This window comes from Pavona decussata, unplaced genomic scaffold (assembly GCF_977016875.1).
Source record: "Pavona decussata unplaced genomic scaffold, jaPavDecu1.1 SCAFFOLD_100, whole genome shotgun sequence".
Taxonomy (NCBI): Eukaryota; Metazoa; Cnidaria; class Anthozoa; order Scleractinia; family Agariciidae; genus Pavona; species Pavona decussata.
Window position 1 is genome coordinate 548,140 of NW_028145515.1, and position 20,031 is coordinate 568,170.

Below are 20,031 nucleotides of genomic sequence, written 5' to 3' on the forward strand. Positions count from 1 at the left end.
GCGTGCTCGAGTCTTCCGGGGGCAACTAGAAGGCCACATGGATTAAGCTTCAGATTAAACTGTCGAACGAGGTGGGGACGTGTCTTGCGTGTGAACCTTCTTTGCTCCTGCAGCAAGTACTCTCTTTCTTGATGGAAATGCTGTATCTGATGAGCTCGAAGGAGGATGACTTCCGCGTGTGATATTTCTGATGCTGTAGGAACTCGGACTTCCAGCTGGATGACTGATAATGGTTCCTGTGATAAGCGAGTCTTGTCGCGTGTTTCAGGTTGCAAATAAATCTCAGGACATAGGACATGGTGCGAAGCAACGATTCATACGTCTGAAAACACGCGACTTCAATCAGGTTTTGCAGACTGCCGATGCTGGCATCAGATTGCACCGAGTCTTGGTCATAGGCTTGTCCAGCTGCGGCTGAAATAGAGCGGTCTTCCACGAGACCTGTAGTACTCCAAGTAGGCCAAAGAGAATGGTCGGTCAGCCATGGAGGACGTCTCTCCCACAGAGAGGAGTGCTGCAAATCTTCAGAAGTAAAGCTACGGGACAGGATATCTGCAGGGTTGTCTCCTGAACGGACGTGCGACCAACTGGACAAGTCAGTGAGCTTTAAGATTTCCATCTTCCGGTTGCGGGTGAAGACATTGAGTGACTCGTGACTGAACAGCCAATGGAGACAAATTGTGGAGTCTGTCCAGTAGTGTGATGAGATTAAAGGAAAGTCCTTTGCAAAGATCTCTTTAATTGTGACACCGAGCCGAGCACCCAAAACCATGGCAATTAATTCCCACTGGGGGACAGTTCGTGCATGTTTAGATGAAACAATCTTGACCTTGGATGCAATGAACTTGATTTTGTCGTTTTGAACGAAGAAGACACAACAGCCAGCTGCGGTAGTGGGGCACACATCACAGAAGACATGCATGTCAACAGGCAGTGTCTTGTCAAGGTGTAGATAACGTGGAGTGATGAGCTCAGATGCCTTTTCAATTTCACTGGCAACCCTGTTGTACTCTTGCTGTAGTTCATCGGGGAGAACTGCATCCCAGTCGAATCCCTTATCCCACAGGGACGAGATGAACACCTTAGCTGGAACGAGAACAGGGGAGATGAAACCAACTGGGTCAAATGTTGATGATGCGGAACTTAGAACTTGTTGCTTGGTGAATGGCACTTCAAGAGGAATGACAATGGGTTTCTGTGGGAACTGCAGAATGTCTTCCTTCGGGTTCCAAATCAGTCCTGATAGTCCTGAAAGTTCCCTTTGAGAACCAGTTTGCATCTTGCTTATGATGGCGGACAGTGCTAGAGAATTAGTGAACCACTGGCGGAGATTCATGTCAGCAGCCTTCATGATATTCCTTGAAAAGTTGTAGTGCTGAATAGCAGAATCTTCATTGTCAGTTCCTGTCAATACATTGTCACAGTACAATTTCTCTTCTAAGGCCTGAATCACAAATTGAATGAACGGATCGTGATCCTGCTCGTACTGGGACAGATGATTATGAAGGGTGGAATTGGGTATGAAAGGGGAACTTGTTCCCCCAAAGAAGACCGACGTGTAGCGGTAAACTTTGATTGGCTTGTTTGGATGTCCATCTTTAAACCAGAGGAAGCGGACATAGTTGCGATCCTCTTCTTTTATCTTGATTCGCATGAAGGCTTTCTCTATGTCAGCAACAAAGGCATACTTGTGTGCTCTGAAGCGATGGACAATGGTGTTGAGTGACTTGAGCAGACAGGGACCTGTATACAAACAAACATTCAGCAACAAGTGACCTGCATTGGCTGCGAAGACAACTCGAAGAGGTGTTGTCTCAGTGTCAGGCCCCAGAACGAAGAAGTGGCTGAGATAATGAGCATTACTCTCATTCCAAGGATCTTCTGTTGTAGCAACAGGTTCAACATAACCTTTGTTAATCTGGTCAGCAAGGATGTCTGCATAAGGTTTCCACAGATCCAGTTTAAGCAGCCTTTTCTTGACCTGCTCTAGACGGCTGATAGCAAGGCTCAGTTTTGAAGGGAGTGGCGGGTGATTGTCAAACCAAGGTAATGGTACAAAGTATGTCCCATCACAGTAATCGAGTTGAGCTTGGAAGCACTCAAGGAAATCATCGTCTTGACTGGGGTCACTGCGTTCGTCAATCCCCGGGGTTTTGATTCTAAGGAAATCAGCAACTTTGTTGTGGACTTCAAGATCCTTCTCACGAGAACAGTCATACCACTCGCCTCTTGCCTCTTGTGTAATTTCACCATTCTGACCTGAGGTGACAGCAGTCTTGAGAAGTACGGGATTTGACTGACTGTGGCTGGAACTCGTGGTGTTCCTCTGTGAATAGGATGAGTGCGAAGTCTCATTTTGGTTTACTCCATTCTCAGAGTTAAGGCTGTCTTCACTTGAAGGGAGATAAGGTTTGACACTTGATTCACAATCCTGTATGTCCTTGCAAACTGTAGCGCCATGCATAGATACTTGTGGACTCTGAGGAGTCACTGTTGATGCATTGGGCGAGGTTGGCATGAGTGGAGTTGACTGAGTGGTGAAAGCACCATGTAATACAGTGTGATGTAGCTGTTTGCACACTGAACATCTCCATTGTGATTGGCACTGGGTGGCAGCATGGCCACTTTGGAGACAATTAATGCACAACTGTTTGAATTTACTGTAGTCATTCTATCCTCAACTGAGAGTTTACATTGAAATGTGCTATGCTGAGACCCACATAAGCGACAGGAAACCTTTTTGGGTCCTTTAAACTGTCTGAATTTCTTACTTTTGGACTGACCAGAAGAGGTAGTGGCTGCAGAGAGTGCAGTAGCAGTGCTAGGCGGAACTGAAACCTTTGAGGTTGAAGGAATACTTGTCATAATCTGGGGTGAGAAGATGGTGATTTGCCTTTGCTTGGTTGGTTATTCAGATTAATGTAGGCGACTTGCTCAAGCCTTTTAACTTCATTGTGAATCATGTCAATCAGTCTGCTCAAGAGTGGGATTGGCACAAGGATACTCCTTCCAAAACATTGGTTAACAGCTTTTCTGGCAGCTTTTAGAGTAGAATAGGAACATAAAACTCTCCATACCTGGCTGTGGGGAGGTCCAAGGTTTTCAAAGACCTTATGTCACTCATAAGACTGTCATAAAAAGCACGTAATGCTGAGGCTGTGTGCTGAGGTTTGGCCATTCCAACGAGAGCAACACAATGGGCATTCTTGATTGAGGTTTTGTCGCTATAATTGTCCTGCAGTGTTTCCACAAGCAAATCATAGTTGTCTTCGCTCGCCATTATTCCTTCTACTCTTTTCTTAACTTGTTCTGACAACTGCCCCTTGAGAAAGTTGAACTTTGTGACCTTCGAAATGTCCTTGACCTCGTGGACTTAGCCATTTTCTCCTGTCTCTATCAAAAATCGTCAACGTAATCTTGGGCAATTTAAGCGCCGAATGCTTGAGTTGTTTGGAGGAGTCAGAGTCAGTGCTAGCAGACGATTTGGTGTCTTGGTTTTAACACAGCAATTTCTCGATTTGCCTCAACAAAGCAGAATGAGAGTCAGATAATGTATCGGCTTCCTCAAAATCGTTATCGGCAGCACCATCGTCTCCCAATTCAAAGCCTTCTTCTTGTATGACTGGCTGCGCGAGAATTGCCTAGATCTTTTACCCTTGATTCATAAACATTCGCCGCAAGTTGGCTCGTCGTTTCACGGAAATCTTCAGCAAATCTTTTAGTTCATCGACCTTGTCCGGTGAGTCTGCCATGTTGAAGATTGACTCAATCTTCAATCTTCTGAGACTCAATCTCAATCTTCCGGATGATCTTTAGTTCCGAAGACCCAACCATGTGCAAGCTGAGTTTTTGTCACTGTTCCTCGCAGTATGGAGTGAAATTATTAGGTTTCGAGGCTCTGTTTATCCTGGTCACGGCACCAATTTGTGAAAACCTTCAATTCAATGTAATCACAAGCTTTCGATTCAATTTCAACAACAGTAACACGACGAAAATAGTCAGAGTTTTTGACGAAACAAATCAAGATGACGACTCAGTTCTGTTCAGTTCTTGTCTCAGCGCATGCTCAAGAATGTTCGGATGCTGATCTCTCAACAGGCTCAAGGTAAATCGTTCAGCAGATTCCACATCTGGGAAGGAGGAACATCTTCCCTGGGGGAAGCTTGTGTTTGGGGGATTGGGCACGTAACCGGGGTAAGGTTAACTTAGTTTGGGGAGGAAGAACACCTGCACTAGGGTTAGCTCTTGTTTGGGGGATTATCACGTAACAAGGGTAAGGTTAGCTTAGTCTGGGGAGGAGGACCACCTGCCCTAGGGTTAGCTTGTGTTTGGGGGATTATCACGTAACAAGGGTAAGGTTAGCTTAGTCTTGGGAGAGTGAATACCTGCCCTGGAGTAAGCTCTTGTTTGGGGATTGGGCACATAACAGGGGTAACTTTGGTTTAGTCTTGGGAGGAGGAACACCTGCAATGGGTTTCGCTCGTGTTTGGGGGATTGGGCACGTAACAGGGGTAAGGTTAGCATAGTCTGGGGAGGAGAAACACCTTCCCCGGGGGAAGCTTGTGTTTGGGGGATTGGGAATGTAACCGGGGTAAGGTTAACTTAGTCTGGGGAGGAAGAACACCTGCCCTGGGGTTAGCTCTTGTTTGGGGGATTGGGCATCTCACAGGGGTAAGGTTAGCTTAGTCTGGAGAGGTAAAACAACTGCCCTGGAGTTAGCTCTTTTTGGGGGCATTGGGCTCATAACAGGGGTAAGGTTAGCTTAGTCTGAGGAGGTTGAACATCTGCCCTGGTGTTAGCTCTTGCTTGGGGGATTGGGCACATAACAGGGGTAAGTTTGGTTTAGTCTGGGGAGGAGGAACACCTGCAATGGGTTTAGCTCGTGTTTGGGGGATTGGGCACGTAACAGGGGTAAGGTTAGCTTAGTCTGAGGAGGTTGAACACCTGCCCTGGTGTTAGCTCTTGCTTGGGGGATTGGGCACATAACAGGGGTAAGTTTGGTTTAGTCTGGGGAGGAGGAACACCTGCAATGGGTTTAGCGCGTGTTTGAGGGATTGGGCACGTAACAGGGGTAAGGTAAGCTTAGTCTGAGGAGGTTGAACACCTGCCCTGGTGTTAGCTCTTGCTTGGGGGATTGGGCACATAACAAGGGTAAGTTTGGTTTAGTCTGGGGAGGAGGAACACCTGCAATGGGTTTAGCTCGTGTTTGGGGGATTGGGCACGTAACAGGGGTAAGGTTAGATTAGTCTGGGGAGGAATAACACCTTCCTAGGGGTAAGCTCATGTTTGGGGGATTGGGCACATAACAGTGGTAAGGTTGGCTTAGTCTTGGGAGGAGGAACACCTCCAAAGGGGTTAGGTCTTTTTTGGGGTATTGGGTACATAACAGCAGCAAAATTAACTTAGTCTAGGGTGGGTGAGCACCTGCCCTTGTGTTAGCTCTCGTTTGGGGGATTGGGCACATAACAGGGGTAAGGTTAGCTTAGTCTGGGGAGGGTTAACAACTGCCCTGGTGTTAGCTCTTGCTTTGGGCATTGGGCACCTCACAGGGGTAAGGTTAGCTTAGTCTGGAGAGGTAATTTAACAACTGCCCTGGAGTTAGCTCTTTTTGGGGGCATTGGGCACATAACAGGGGTATGGTTAGCTTAGTCTGGGGAGGGTGAACACCTATCCTGGAGGTAGCTCTTGTTTAGAGGATTGGGTAAGGGTAGCTTAAGCCCAGACGCCAAACTTTACATGAGCCGAACTTAATTCAAATTAAGGTCGGCCCAAATCGCGCCTTTTGATTCAGATGCTGAACTTAATTATCCGAACTTAATTTACTTGAAGCAAAACCAATCGAAATGTTAGCGTTTTTTTTTTTCTATTTTAATTTGTTTATTTGAAATACGTTATAATAATTTATGCATTAGGTTTGGCTCATGAAAAGTTCGGCGTCTGAATCAAAGCCGTTCCAAAGCCGAAATTCCATGCTGAGCCAGGCGAGAAGAACAGCTGAGCCGTTCCAAATTGAAACAGCCATTCTCAACTGATTCAGACGCCGAACTTTTCATGTACTTAATTCAAAGTGTCAGGTTCGGCTCATGAAAAGTTCGGCGTCTGAACCGGGCCTTAGTCTGGGAGTGGAGGACACCTGCCCTGAAGTTAGCTCTTGTTTGGGGTATTGGGCATTTCATAGGAGTATGAATAGGTTAGTTTGAGGAGAGTGAATAGCTGCCCTGTGTAAGCTATGGTTTGTGGGATTGGACACTTCATAGGGGTAAAGTTTTCTTAGTTTGAAAGGGGTGAACACCTGCCCTAGGGTTAGGGCTATTGCTTAGCATGCTATAGGGGTAATGTTAACTTAGTTTGGTAGGGATGGACACCTGCTCTGGGGATGGCTATTGTTTTGGGGATTGGGCACCTCACAGATGTAAGGTTAGCTTAGTTTGTCTTGGGGGGGGATTGTTTGGGTTTTTGGCATCTCATAGGGGTAAGTTGAGCTTAGTTTGAGGAGGGAAACATCTGCACTGGGGTTACATGTAGCTCTTGTTTGGGGTATTGGGCATTTCATTACGAAATCGCGCCCATTGAAACAAGTCGCCCGATAAAAGTGGGGTACCATGATGCTTTGCGAGCATTGCAAAGCGTGCCGCTGGTGGCGGTATCTTTTGTCTTGCAGCATGCATCCTCAAGAGTGTTCGTTTATTTGTTTGCACAAGAAGAAGGAGTTTACGTAAGGAAACGGTAGCAGCGCCCTTTGAAAGGAACATATTAAAGTTCTAACATCGAATGTGGTTGATTTAGGATCCTTTCAATCAAAATTTTCACTTGGAATTAAAGTATATTGCCGTAAAAACACGCTTCATTGAATGAAAATTACATTTGTTGATTCCGCTGTGCCGCTCGATTATGCAAATTACTTTCAATTCACTGGAGGCTGTGATTATCTGTTTTCCTTCTTTTTATAGCAATGATAGCATACATAATGCCCATTCTTATTGGGAACTGTCGTTTGTCATCGAATAACCTAAAAATTATCACTTCCTTGATAGCGCAGGGCAATTCTTTATTTATTTTAGTTTAGTCACGCAACTTCTGCTGATGAACCTCGCCTTTCGTTCTATTGTGTTGCGTTATTTTTCTTTGTGTTTCAACGAATAGATGCGTTCCGCGAATTGTCACTTTAACAATACCATACACAAAAGACTGCTGTGATTGATGTCCAAAATGAAGCTCATTTGCATTTACGAGGGAAGTGTTTCAATGGACGCGATTTCGTAATGCATAGGAGTATGAATAGGTTAGTTTAGGGACAGTAAATAGGTGCACTGGGGTTAGCTACTTTAGGTGCGGTTACACTGGCCATTTTACCCTTGGGTAAATGGCTGTTGCCCATGGGGAAGCAACTTTTTGTGTGTAACCGATTTTCCCAGAGTGAAATTGCCTTCGGGAAAGTTCCATGGTTACGTCAAAAAGGACAAAAGAATTTCCCATGACAGTTCCCGAGGTGACTTCTATGGGTTAATAAGAACCCAAAGCGGCTCAACCAATCATGAGAAAGTGAAATGTACCAATCACTAAAAATCACGTGTTGTTTACGTGCTGTGTTCATCGTGAGGTCAAATCGTACCTGCCACTGTATTTCAAGCTCGACAACAATCAAAACATGGCTCACTCTTTCCACCAGTGGTCCAGAACCCTATCGTTCAGGGGTCGCTGAAACCAATTTTGTAGTCACGTAAATACCCAAGTTCATCCATGAAGGCGAACAACGAGTCAGCGTGTTCTTGAATACAAAACGAAAAACTGCCAGCTCTGGAAAAAGTGTATTTGTTGTCGGCATCGACATTCTCTTCATGAAAGAAATTCATGCTGAACTTCTAAACCTACTTGAGATGGAGGTTGTAATAAAAGCGGCAGAATTACCGAAAACATTTCATGATTGGAGTCATTCATGTTTACGTTTATCAGTGTGTCTCAAATAGGGTAAAGGTTTACTGTTCCCCTTGGGCAATTTATCAGTGTGTAACCGCAAACATGAAATCGGTCAAAAACCAGACTGAACCCAACCCAAGCTATTATCCCGAGGGGAGCTTTGGGGAAGAGGTCTAGTGTAACCGCACCTATTGTATGTTTGCACCTCACAGGGGTAAGGTAATAGCTTAGTCTGGGGAGGAATGGACGTGCCTGCCCTGGGGTAGCTCTTGATCACCAGACCAACAATGCATATGCACACACATAGTGTGTCTTGACTGTACAATATTTAAGATGAGCATTACATGCATCTATATCAATTCAATTACCACAGACTGAACGTTACCTTATTTGTCAACCTGGACATCACAGGAAGCCTTCAGAAACAATGTTCAACTCTGATGCTTAATTAAAACTGTAAATAGAAAGAAAAGCTTGTTTCAGTAAGGTGGTTGCATGGGATTTCATGTCTGCTTCAGCATTACTTTTTCAAATAGAAATCCTACAACACAAGGTTTTATCTTTCCCCCATGTACATGCACAGTACTAGCCACAGGATTAGCAGCACCTACATAGAATTATATTTGGAATGTTATAGAGTTAAAAGCAAACTACATATCCCTTCATGTGTATAATTCAATTTAAACAAACTTATATATGTTAGAGCAGACTTAATGCAGCCATAACTTGTGTTCATACTGAGTTTATAGTCGCTGGGAAATAAATTTTAAAACCAGTTGGAACAACTAGTCAGTGACATTGCAAACAGCTTCTCAAGAAAGGGAATTACATGGACCATAGTTTAGCTTCATGAAAGGGTGCACTTGCAAATATGGGTGATTCATAGAACCAACAGAATTTTTCTACAGATCTTCTTAGACATAAGATGCACTCCTGAACAGCACTTATGTGAGATGGCATCACAAATTTTCTTCCGTACACCAAAGCATTAGCCTTGGTAGTAATCTGAGATATTTCATGTTTGTTTACTTGTAGAGGAATATAGGAAAGGTTAAGGAATGTTATTTGTCGTTTAAAATGTGCAGTTCCAGAAAGCAATCCATACCCACCCCAAGGAAGGTGGTAATCAGAAATTCCTAGGGGGAGGGGATCAAAAACCAAGAGCTAAACTGGAATTTCCAGGGGGGATTGGGGCGATGCAAAAAAAACCCTTCTGTTGGGGGAGATATTTTCTGGAACTGTACAATGCCTCACTGATGCATTGCTTATGAGTGTTAATATAATTCACCCATCAAGAGAAACAACATGTCTTGGCATCGGTTAATATGGATGACCTATAACTTGTTTTGAAATGGCTTGCAAAGCTTGTAAGAACCAACACAACAGTGAACGAATATTTGAGGAATTGAGGCAATCACTTTAAGGCTTCCTGTTTCATTTAACGCTCAGGTTCAAATTGTTAGAATCTATGAAGTGAGTCTGTACCAACAAAGTTTTGCTTTGTTCTGAAACAAAAACCAGCAGAAAAGCCACCAGCCAAGTAAAAATTAATCGAAGAAAAGCAAAGAAATCTTCCAAACATGATGCACATGCAACCGAAAAAAACTTGTAAAGATGCTGAAGAATTGAAATTTTTGAGCCGAAAAGTGAGGAAATGGCGTGGAACTATAATTAGAAAGTTGAACTTCTCATGGGAAATAGCTGAATCTGCTTTGGAGGAAAAAAGGTTCTCAGTTCCCTTTGAATACCTAAATCTTTTCTCTGAGCCCAGCTTTGAATAACAGGTTAAGTGATTTTTTACATGCTTAAAATCACCGGCAATTTTTCCATCACATACTTTTCAAATAACAAAGGACGTCATCATGTTGGGCAAAGAAAATTCAGGTAGGGAGGTTCGACCATTGGCGATTCCCTTCCACTGTGAGCAGTGTAATTAAGTAGGAAACATGATGGACAATATCAACATTACCGGCATTAATACCAAGAATGACATCATCATGTATATAAGACACTATTGGAACAGAAAGTTTAGTTAAAAAAAATGTAATGGGAGAGGAAGGCTTATCTGATGGCTTGTATGAAAAGTGTTAAGGGTAGTTTTCTGTGCAGTGTGACTGATTTCAAGAACCAACAAAAACTTACCAAAAGTTGCTGCAGAGTATACCATCACTGACATCTTGAATCCATATAAAGCAACACTAGGACACTGGCGAGGTCTTTAAAATTACATTAAAAAACCAATAAGTGATAGAACACTGAAATTACCAACTAACTTTTACGTATAATGCATGAAGCTGGGATTTCATTGTCACATAATTTTGCATATATTTACAGGTGTGAGTTCATGTGCCTAAATCAAACTAGAAAAAACATACGGACAGCTTAATTACCCTCTTATGTAAATTCAGATCCATTAATGCATGAAAAATTACATGACAGTGAAAATTCACCTTGAGTAAGGTTTACCCTAATTGCTAAAGGATTGGGACATCAGTCTTAAGAATTAAGACTCCAATTTATTACTTCAATTTCTAATGTATGCATTACAAATATCACCTATATGCAACTATGGACAATCAATAAATCAGACATTTTGTATAAAGTACAGTAGGTTAAGAAAATTTTAGCAGCTGAATCAACCTACTGGAAGCATGCTCTCTGTTGAAGGATACCTGTAATTTTTGACAGACCATCAAGTTCATCTAATTCACAATCTTAGGACATCTTCACAAAAATCATAGGAGATTATATCAACACGCAATTGAGCGCTAGAAAAATTACCACAACGTAAACCATGACAAAGTGTCTGTAATGATCACTCATCTTTCCTGGCATATCTTTTCATCTGTTTTCAAGGGCCGGCCCACAGTTGTAAACAGTAAGTTTATGTAAGTTTATCTAAGTTATTAAAACAGTAAGTTTTTTTAGACATATTCTCTGGACTGGGGGTTAATTATATATATAATCTCCACTGATCTCACAGTTGTTTTATATTAATTGATTATTTTGCAATTGGACCTGAGAGATTTAGACAACAAACAAACAAAGAAATAGGGTAAAATCACAACATCAGCTTAATATGATGACAAATCAAACATGTTCCTGTAAAATTCGCAGAAGCATATAAATTTTGAAACTTTCTTCGATGGATACCTACATGTAAGCTTAACTTTAAGATGGCCAAAGAAAACAACCGGCTGTTTTCACTCTCGATCGTTGGCTCTATCCGTAAATTAACTACAGTGATAGCCAGCAAGACTTATGAGAGTTCACAAATAAATCAAATTAGCTTCTAACAAGCATCACGCGATCCGTCTCACAAACTTTACGTGTGGTTGCTTCGGAACAGAAGTGTGTACGTTCTGCTAGATTTATGCTCGCTGTTCGTGGAAGAGGGTAAGTATGACAGCGGTACACAGAACTTGATCTTAATTTATCTCCACATTGAGTTCCCATAAACTTGTCCCAAGCTTACCTTCTGGCATGCCGAAAATCTGCAGGGAAATTGAGCTGCACGTAAACGCCAAAGCGATCAAGCTTTTCCCAGCAGCCTACATATTGAGAATCTTGTGACTCAATGAAGTCAGCCCATGGTTACACAATTAACAACAGATAAGAAAACGAAAAAATTCAAAGATAAAAGATACAAAACAATTTAAAACTGCACCCTGATGTAGTATTCTATGGCTGCATCCGCGTTGCTCCCAAGTATGGTAAAGGGCTTATTTCATTGGTCAAATAGTGTCACATGGTTTGTCATTTGAAGCTGGAAGAACAAGATTCTACGCTGGACAAGGAATCAAGGATTAAGGACAAGGAAATGGATTTTTGAGGGCATCGAAAGAGAAAAACCCAAGTATAAAATCAAGAACACCCAACCTGGATGACTTAATCCGCAGTCTCATCAACGCCCTACTCTTCACCGTTTATAAGTCGTTTGCTTTTGTATTTGTTTTTTCTCTCCTTGGGCAGAAGCCTGTGATCTGGATACTAAGGGGCTATTTTCATGGAGGAAAATCCAAGCACTAGGAAGATCCTAGAAGGCGGATCACCCAAGCGCCATATGTTTTCTGTATTCAGTTTACATGCAAAAAGTTGTACATGGCCCTAGCGATAGGATCTTGCCGGATAGCTGACGATTGAGCTGAGAGAGAGGAAGATCCCAGCACCATGTAATCTAGATTCTCTTGAAAGATCCTAGTACTAAGGACAAAAAAGAACAAGCATGGCTGCAGCCGAGCGTTCAGCTGCTAGAGGCCGACAATTTTTCTTCTTTCCCTTGTCCACTTGGGAACCACTCCGACAGAAATTTCTGCATATGAAACACAAGAAAAGTTGATCCGCCTTCTTGGATCTTCCTTGTGCTAGGATCCTCCTCCTTCCATATAAACAATGCCTAAGCCTTGGAGTCAACCAGTCTTCAGGGGACCTTCGGACCACCCACAGTTCAATTATTCAATCAAAGAAGAGAAATGAAAGTTCAATTGTAATACATCATATCTTCTCGCTTAAAAAGTCGTTCTAAAAATAAACTTTACCCGGGAAATTTTTTCAATCAAGGAATACAATACAACAGAGACAGACAGTCATTGGGTACTGACCTGGGCTGTTGCCTTGCTGAAGAGCTATGCCGACAGCAGTTCAAGCTCCTGACACGTCCAACAAGACCGGCCAGGCTTTGGGGAAAAATGGGATTAACTACGCCACCTTGTAAAAGAGCTCTGTTATACGGAAACCGCTACAATAAGGCTTCAAGAACAGACCTTGTCAATTTAAGCTCTAACCAACCAACCGACAGGATGACTACTACTGGCCAAAGCCTTCTGAGGGACGCTAGGAGTGTGAGTGAGAGTTTTCTGTGGTCCTGATCCAAAGCAAAGCATGGAATGTGCGCACCATGCACGAAACAGGTTATTGGTGAGATAAAAAGGTAGCAGCTGAATATCATTTACCTATGTACAGCCACCACCACCCCCCCCCCCCCTCACCCCTCAGGAAAGCTCCATGTTACTGTGTAACTGTTATTTTTAATATTGAAGACAACAAAATTATTGCAGCATTTCCAACCATGTAAAAGTTGAGAACTTTAATTTAAAAATATGCAAAAAAACCATTTTACTTTTGACTCAGGATATGGGTGTAAGGTTCGATTAAATGCAACAGCTACAGGACTCAGATAATTTTCCTCGGCGTTACTCGGCTTCCCTTATGTACCCGAGTCATGTCTTCATACAACTATCAGCAGGTCTGTCTTTCAACCACTTAAGAGTTCACATTGTGTTCATCCAATCAGAAGCCGATTTACCACTGGCCTCCATCTTTAATTTATTCCTGAGGGGAGGGAGCGGCTGTACACAGGCTAAACATCATTGGAATAAGTGAATTCCCATGTTCAGATGGCTCGGCCATGTTCTAAGAATACCTTGGTAACGCATACCCCAAAAAATACTAAGGTGTACACCCCGAGAGAGAAAAAAAAAACAAACGAACAAGAAAAAAGCCGTGGAATCCGAACCCAGAAATGCGAGCCTTATGCACTTGTCATCGGCTTTCCCGAGGTTGATGAATCCCCGGGATAGGCAAGGATTTGGTAATGGTGCGTTTCAAAGTCCCTGTATTTCCCCACCTGCGGAGATTTTTTTATCTGGCAAAGCCCCCACCATGTGGAGAAGACAAACACTCATTAAGAGCTCAAGACGTACTGCATTTTAATACTGTGAACAATTAAGCTAACGTTAACGTTACTTTAAAATATAAGATGCAGTTACTTGCACTACTTCGCAATTATTCCAATTAGTACGGCTTGTATGTTATATTTCATGCACAAATAACAATGGATTTTAACACTTTATACCTTCTCGTTTTTCTCCTTCAAACTGTTTCTATCGACAACTTGTTCCCAATCTCCTCTCGCCTTTCATGGTGTAAAGTCTCCACATTTTGCCCGAAGGTCAGGTCGTCATAAATCTAAGTCCGCCATTTCCCCCACCCAACTCAATGTCTTGCATTTGTTGCAAAGTCCCCAAAAAGACCTCAGTTTCCCCAGATATGACCCGGGTCCTCCTCAGGGAAGCCGATGACACGTGCGAAGATAGCAAAAGATCATGAGAAATGCCCGGGGAGAGATATGGAGAGTGAGGAGAGGGGGGGGGGGGGGGGGGGAGGGTGATGCGACAGTGTTCTCCAAACCCTCGCCCTACTGTAATTTTTCAGTACCTTTTTTTCACACCTGGCACTAAAATTCAGGCCCATTTTCTGACCTGGTTTCCAGACACTCTACCCATCCTCAGACTTTCAAACCAAACTGGTCAAAATCTGATCCCTACTCCAGACCAAACGGCTTAAAAACTACACCCTTCGGTAGTACAGTTTATATAGGGAAGTCCCCCGGAGAGAGATAGCAGGGGATGGTTGCGACTTTATACCTCACTGAGGGAGCGAACAGGACGAGTGAGTTACTTTTGTATTAAAAGAAAAATGATAAACGTTATCTGCTACTGGTAAGAAGTTAGGAAATCTAAAAAATTACAGTAGATCTGCACCTTTTAAAAGCTCTTGTTTCACTGGACCCTATGACCTGCATGCAGCTGTAGTTTTTTAGGGTTGGGAACATTGTCCTGTTATTCCCTCTTTTGTCCCCTTGACCAACCATGCAACACGTTGCAAATGGTGCGTGTCGCATGGTGCTCGGCGGCCAAAATTTTCCCTGGTAAAATTGCTTCAATATGTTGAGAGCCCATTTTTTCAACAACACGTGCATGGCGAGAAATAATACAAAGCTCCCAATAAATATTTTCCAAGCTTTGTCGCAAAAAAGATATTTCAAAGTTCCTGGAGGAGGGGGGGGGGAATACCCTAGGAATTTCAGGGTAGCTGGGGGTGCTCCTCTGGGACGAGCCTTAAGAGTTTTTTCACTGACAAAAGAAAAAATAGCAAAAGTCATAACATTGGGGCGAGTCGATGGGCTCCTGGTGCACTATTATTTGAGAATAAGAAACAATGTATGCCAGTTTTGTCCAAATTGAAACCGATTCCTAAAAATGAATGGTCATCGCAAATTTTCTTTTTGGTTTCGAGTAACACTGTAACACTTTACATGATCTCTTTTCCCACATAGTCCAACAAACAACCTTATTATAGGAAATTAACGCTTGTGTTAAGGTATTCGAAATTAACGCGACTTAAATCATTAACGCGAATTGAAGAAAAATTACCTCCAAATAAAGAAATTTAACGCCAAAGAGATGCTAAAAATTCAAAATGAGGGAAGTTAACGCGACTTACACCAGAAACAGAATTTGTTCAGAGAACAGGAACAAACTTATTTTAACACTAAGTGTAAAAATCCAAAGTGCAACCATGTCCCTGGAAATGTCCCTAAACGTAGCAAAGGAATCTGGCCACTTAAAGCGTCCTTCAGCGTCCATGGTATCGGAGTGTATCGAGAATTTGGGGCGAAAATAATGGAAACTAAGGTCGCGGAAATTAACGTTCCACTTAATTAATGACGCGGAAATTATCATTAACGAATATTAACGCGACTTAATTAACGTGAATTTTTGTGGGGAATGTATTAGAATAAAACAGAAATTCCCTGACACACTGAAGAATCCACCGTTTTCCAGTTTACTGTTTAACAACCAACGCAAGAAAAACGCAGTGTTACAGTGCAAGGCCAAGTGCCCTTTTTTGCGAGCACGTGTGTTATAAAAACCCGAAAACCCTATTTCCAAATATGGTCATAAAATCTGACGCGTAACCCTCCCCCTATTAAAGGGCTGATAAGCAGCTTTAATACAGCTCTAATCGTCTTCAAACTCGTTCATTGCAATTCCGATCATCCGGTTCCTTGCCGCACTCTTTGCTGCTCGTCTAGGTTGCTGCCGCGGTTGAAACTCTGGCGCATCTGGATTCAAAACTGTGCAGTGTAGCTGGGGTGGTGTGCCTATCTCCAAATCCGTGACCAGTTGAACAGGGCGTTCTACAATGTACCCGTTTCCTGTCAATATCTTGAATCCTCGCAGAATGCCATCCCTTCCCTTGATGTGGCTTTCAACTCTTCCAAGTTTCCACTTTCCAGTGTTCTTAATGGAGTCTTTAATTAGGACCATGGACCCTTCTGAGGGAACCGTCATGTTTTCAGCTACTGGAGTCTTAGATCTCTCCTCCAATGCATGAAGATACTCTTTAACCCATCGTTTGCGCAGCTGCAGTCGGCAACTCCTCAAGTAACGCAATCTTCTAGTGACGTCGCTAGTGTCATCTAAAGTGCCAAAATCTTCTTCAAGAAAAGTCGCAGGTCTTCCTCTGATAAGGATGCTAGGTGTAACTGTCTGCTGCTCAAACTCTTCACCTACGTAACACAACGGTCTGTTGTTTGCAAAGCATTCTACATCTAGAAGTGTTTCCTCTAGTTCTGCATAAGAGAGCAATGCTCTACCAATAACCTTTGAAAGACAGGACTTCACGATGCCAACCATACGTTCAAAAAATCCTCCCCACCAGGGGGCTCTGGAGAGGTTAAACTTCCACTGAATCTGCTGTGATGCGAGGTAGTTGTTCAGATCTTCATCTTCTTGCAGAGTGTTGAGCCATCCTTTAGTCGCTATGAACGTCTTCGCATTATCGCTCACTATCAGTCGCGGGGCACCTCGTCTCGCCACAAATAGCCCACTTTGAAAAAGAGTGATGGCCTGGGTCGAGAGTAACTGCCCAAGTGATTGTGGGATTGTTTGGGGGGACGTAGCTATTGTTATCGTCCCCCCAAACAATCCCACAATCGCTTGGGCAGCTACTCTCGACCCAGGCCATCACTCTTTTTCAAAGTGGGCTATTCCTTCAATGCTCGTTTAAATTGCTCAACAGTCATGTCCGTGCACAATCTTAGAAGCTTTCAGTACTTGTGCTTCTGGATAAGTTCCTCGGCCCAAGTTTATTGTGAGTTCTGATTTCCCTGTTTTTGGAGAAGTGCAGCATCTTTTCTCGGTAATGCTTCAGTTTGAGCTTCTGCTGTCTCCCTGACTTATACCTTCTCTGGCCATTCTTCGACGCTGCTCAGGGCATTTAGGGCCCTTCAGCCAAAACTGATCAATTCTCGCGGGAGCAACTCCCCTGGTTCCTAAGTCACTAGGATTCTCTGTTGTTGGGACGTTATGCCACACAAAGGTTCCAAGATCCTGTATCTTTGCGACTCTGTTCCCGACGTACTGTGACCATTTGCCCTTGTGTTCCAACCAGTAGATTACAGTAGTGTATGATTCAGCAACTTGGCAAGAGTGAGGGCAGCAGTGAGTTCTAGGCGTGGAATCGACGTGTTCTTAGGAGCAATTCTTGACTTGGAAACAAGAAGGTTTTGACTGACAGACCCATCCAAGTACTTAGCAACAACGTAAACAGCCGCACACACAGCTGATTTGCTGGCATCCGAAAATCCGTGTAACGACAGTTCCCTTTTGTTGTAGTCAACAACACTTCTTGGAATTGCAAGGGTTGGCCGTTTCTTTAAACTGCTGATCCACTTGTTCCACTTCTGTACAATTTCATTAGGGAGGGGTGCATCCCATGAGATCTTCTGTGAACAAACTTCGCTAAAGATGATCTTTCCAGTAATCATAACTGATGAAGCCAAACCGAGAATGTCATAAACACTGTTAAATGCCGCTAGCATCTTCCGCTTTGTTACTGGCTCTGTTTCAGCGCAGCATGGTTTAAAATAAACAAAGATTGTGTCTGTCGACTTGTCCCACTGGGTGCCTAGTATTCTGGCCCTTTGATCCTCTCTCTGTGATCCCTTGTTCTCAGGTGTACTTTCAAGGGTGGGTACATTGCTATGCCACTTGTGTAGTGTGAACCCTCCTTTGTGCATGATCTGTGTCGCTTCCTCCTTAAACCGTGTGAGGGCTTCCACGTTGTCGCTCCCATATTGTATGTCATCAACATAAGTGTCATCCAGGAGCGCTTTAGCTATGTCTGGAATTTCTTCCTGAAGTGCCAACAAGTGTTTCTGGAGAGTCGAACCCAAAATGTAAGGGCTAGGTGCTGCACCGAAGATCACTCGTGTAAAGCGATACTCAACCACCTTTCGCTCGTCCAAATTGTCAAACCAAAGTACTCTTTGGGCATCACGATCATCCTCATGAACACGAATCTGGTGAAATGCTTTCTCTATGTCTCCAGTGACGCATAATTTCTTCAACCGATTACGAAGGAGAATGTCAAAGAGCCCGGGTTGAAGAGCTGGGCCGGTCTCTAGGCAATCATTCAACGAAGGCAATTGCTGACTGGTCTTGGAGGAGCAGTCATAGACTATGCGCATTTTTGTCGACTCAGCCTCCTCGCGAATGACAGGATGATGTGGAACATAGTGCACGATTTCTCCAGTGGGCTGAGTTGGAGCAGGCTCAAGTATTCCTCTCTAAATTTGTTCTCGCATAATGGTGTTGTACTCCACTAGTTTATTATGTTTCTCCAAGCGCCTTGTTGTTCCCCAGAGTCGTGCCATTGCTAGCCCCTTGTTGGTTGGGAGCGGTCCATGGGGAAGCTTCCAAGGCAGTCGTGTCTCCTAACACCCTTCACTCTTGAACTCGATTTGGTTTTTAAAGTCTTGGCGGAATGAGGGGTTGAGAGTATCGGTATCATCCAGGCCAAGCACATCCATGGAGCACAAGCGTTCACACTCACTTCGGCTCGTGGTTAAAAGGAATTCCTTTTCCACACCACCTCCATCTGAAATAAGCCTCCCATATAAGATCCATCCCAGCATAGTGGATTCCGCTCCAGGGTCAGTGTCAGGATTGTTTCCAAGAATTGGTGGTTCTGTTGAACGGATGCGCTGGTAATCAGCTGCTCCTAGGATGATATGTACAGGAAGCTGATCTGCCAATTCTTCTTCATCACTCAGTTGTAGCTTCCTAAGTCGAGGGTACTCCCGTTTCAAGTCCTTAATTCTTGGATTAGGTAGAGATGTCAACACATCCTTCTCTGCATTGATACAATTAACAACAAAGGTAAAACCATCCACAAAAGCAGACTCAATGTTTAAGGAGTAAATATCCACTCTTCTTGTAACTGTTCCATACATCTGCTCAATGCATCTTGTCTCCTGACGGATCGGTGAGATTTCCAGCTTTGTAATCAGGTCTGAGCAGACGTAAGAACTTCCCCCTCCTGTGTCAATCATGATCCTAGCTTCCTGTCCATTGACCATTGCTCGCACTGTGGCATGTAAGGTTGAAGTAGACCGAGTTGAAGCGCTCATGTTCTTTTCTGTTGATGCAGCAACACTACCTTGCTCGGGGACAGTTGAAATTCTTCTTTCACAAAGGGATGTATGATGCCGCTGTCCACAGTATTTGCAGGGTCTTGAACGGCATGCAGAAACAAGATGGTTATCACCAGTACAGTTGTAGCACAAATTCTTCCTTCGTATGAGGTCTCTTAGGGCAGCGACAGTCAACACCTTTGTACAGTTCACAGATGAATGGTTTGTAGAACCGCAGTAAACACATCTATTTGCATTGGTATATCTTTGTGAGCCCTGCATCATCAATTTTTCCGTATTTCGCCTGCCATCTCCAGGTCCGCTTTGCTGTTTGCTCCTCTCTTCCGTTCGAAGAGGGTTCCGGTCAACAAACTTACGCAGAGCTTCCACTAACTGCTCAAGTGTCCACTCCTCCCACTTATCATCTGTCTGAGTGATAACTTCCCGCACCGGTTCAAGCTTGTCCATCAGTGTGTACACGGCGCTCTGAGCTGACAACAGCTTGTCCATTGTTGACAAAGTTCGCACAACTCTCGAAAATTCGTGAACCCGGTCGAGTCGACGAATGTCCGTAATACTGTGTAAGCTCTCCATTTCCTTAATGAGCGCTTTGTGTACCTTAAAATCCTTGCCATAGGTGGTCTGCAGAATTCTCTTGGCTTCTTGGTAACCTTCTACTGTGTGCGGAAGCCCGAGTATGTCCTCCCGTGGTTGGCCCTTACGAGCTCCAAGAAATAGCTGAATTTGCTGATTTCCGATATTTTTGCACCGTCCACTTCCACTTCAAATTGATTCCAGAATCGAAGCCAATCTTTGTAATCGCCGTAAATGGAGTGATGGTATATCGCTGAAGC

General features: G+C 43.5%; 2 protein-coding genes across 2 annotated transcripts in view; both read right to left on the reverse strand.

Annotated features, from left to right (window-relative positions):
* The window catches only part of LOC146472187 (uncharacterized), a 155,072-nt gene extending 143,634 nt beyond the window's left edge, over positions 1 to 11,438 (reverse strand). Inside the window, exons 1-3 of the mRNA XM_085119594.1 lie at positions 11,393 to 11,438; positions 10,060 to 10,133; positions 8,303 to 8,371 (exon numbers count right to left, since the gene is read on the reverse strand). Of these exons, the coding sequence (XP_084975720.1) occupies positions 8,303 to 8,323 (21 nt within the window). The 5' untranslated portion in view covers positions 8,324 to 8,371; positions 10,060 to 10,133; positions 11,393 to 11,438. The remainder of the gene's footprint in view (positions 1 to 8,302; positions 8,372 to 10,059; positions 10,134 to 11,392) is intronic.
* Positions 11,439 to 18,478: 7,040 nt separating this feature from the next.
* Positions 18,479 to 19,687, reverse strand: LOC146472195 (uncharacterized). Its single transcript, XM_085119527.1, has one exon. The coding sequence runs from the start codon at positions 19,685 to 19,687 to the stop codon at positions 18,479 to 18,481; it is 1,209 nt and encodes a 402-aa protein (XP_084975653.1).
* Positions 19,688 to 20,031: the final 344 nt, after the last annotated feature.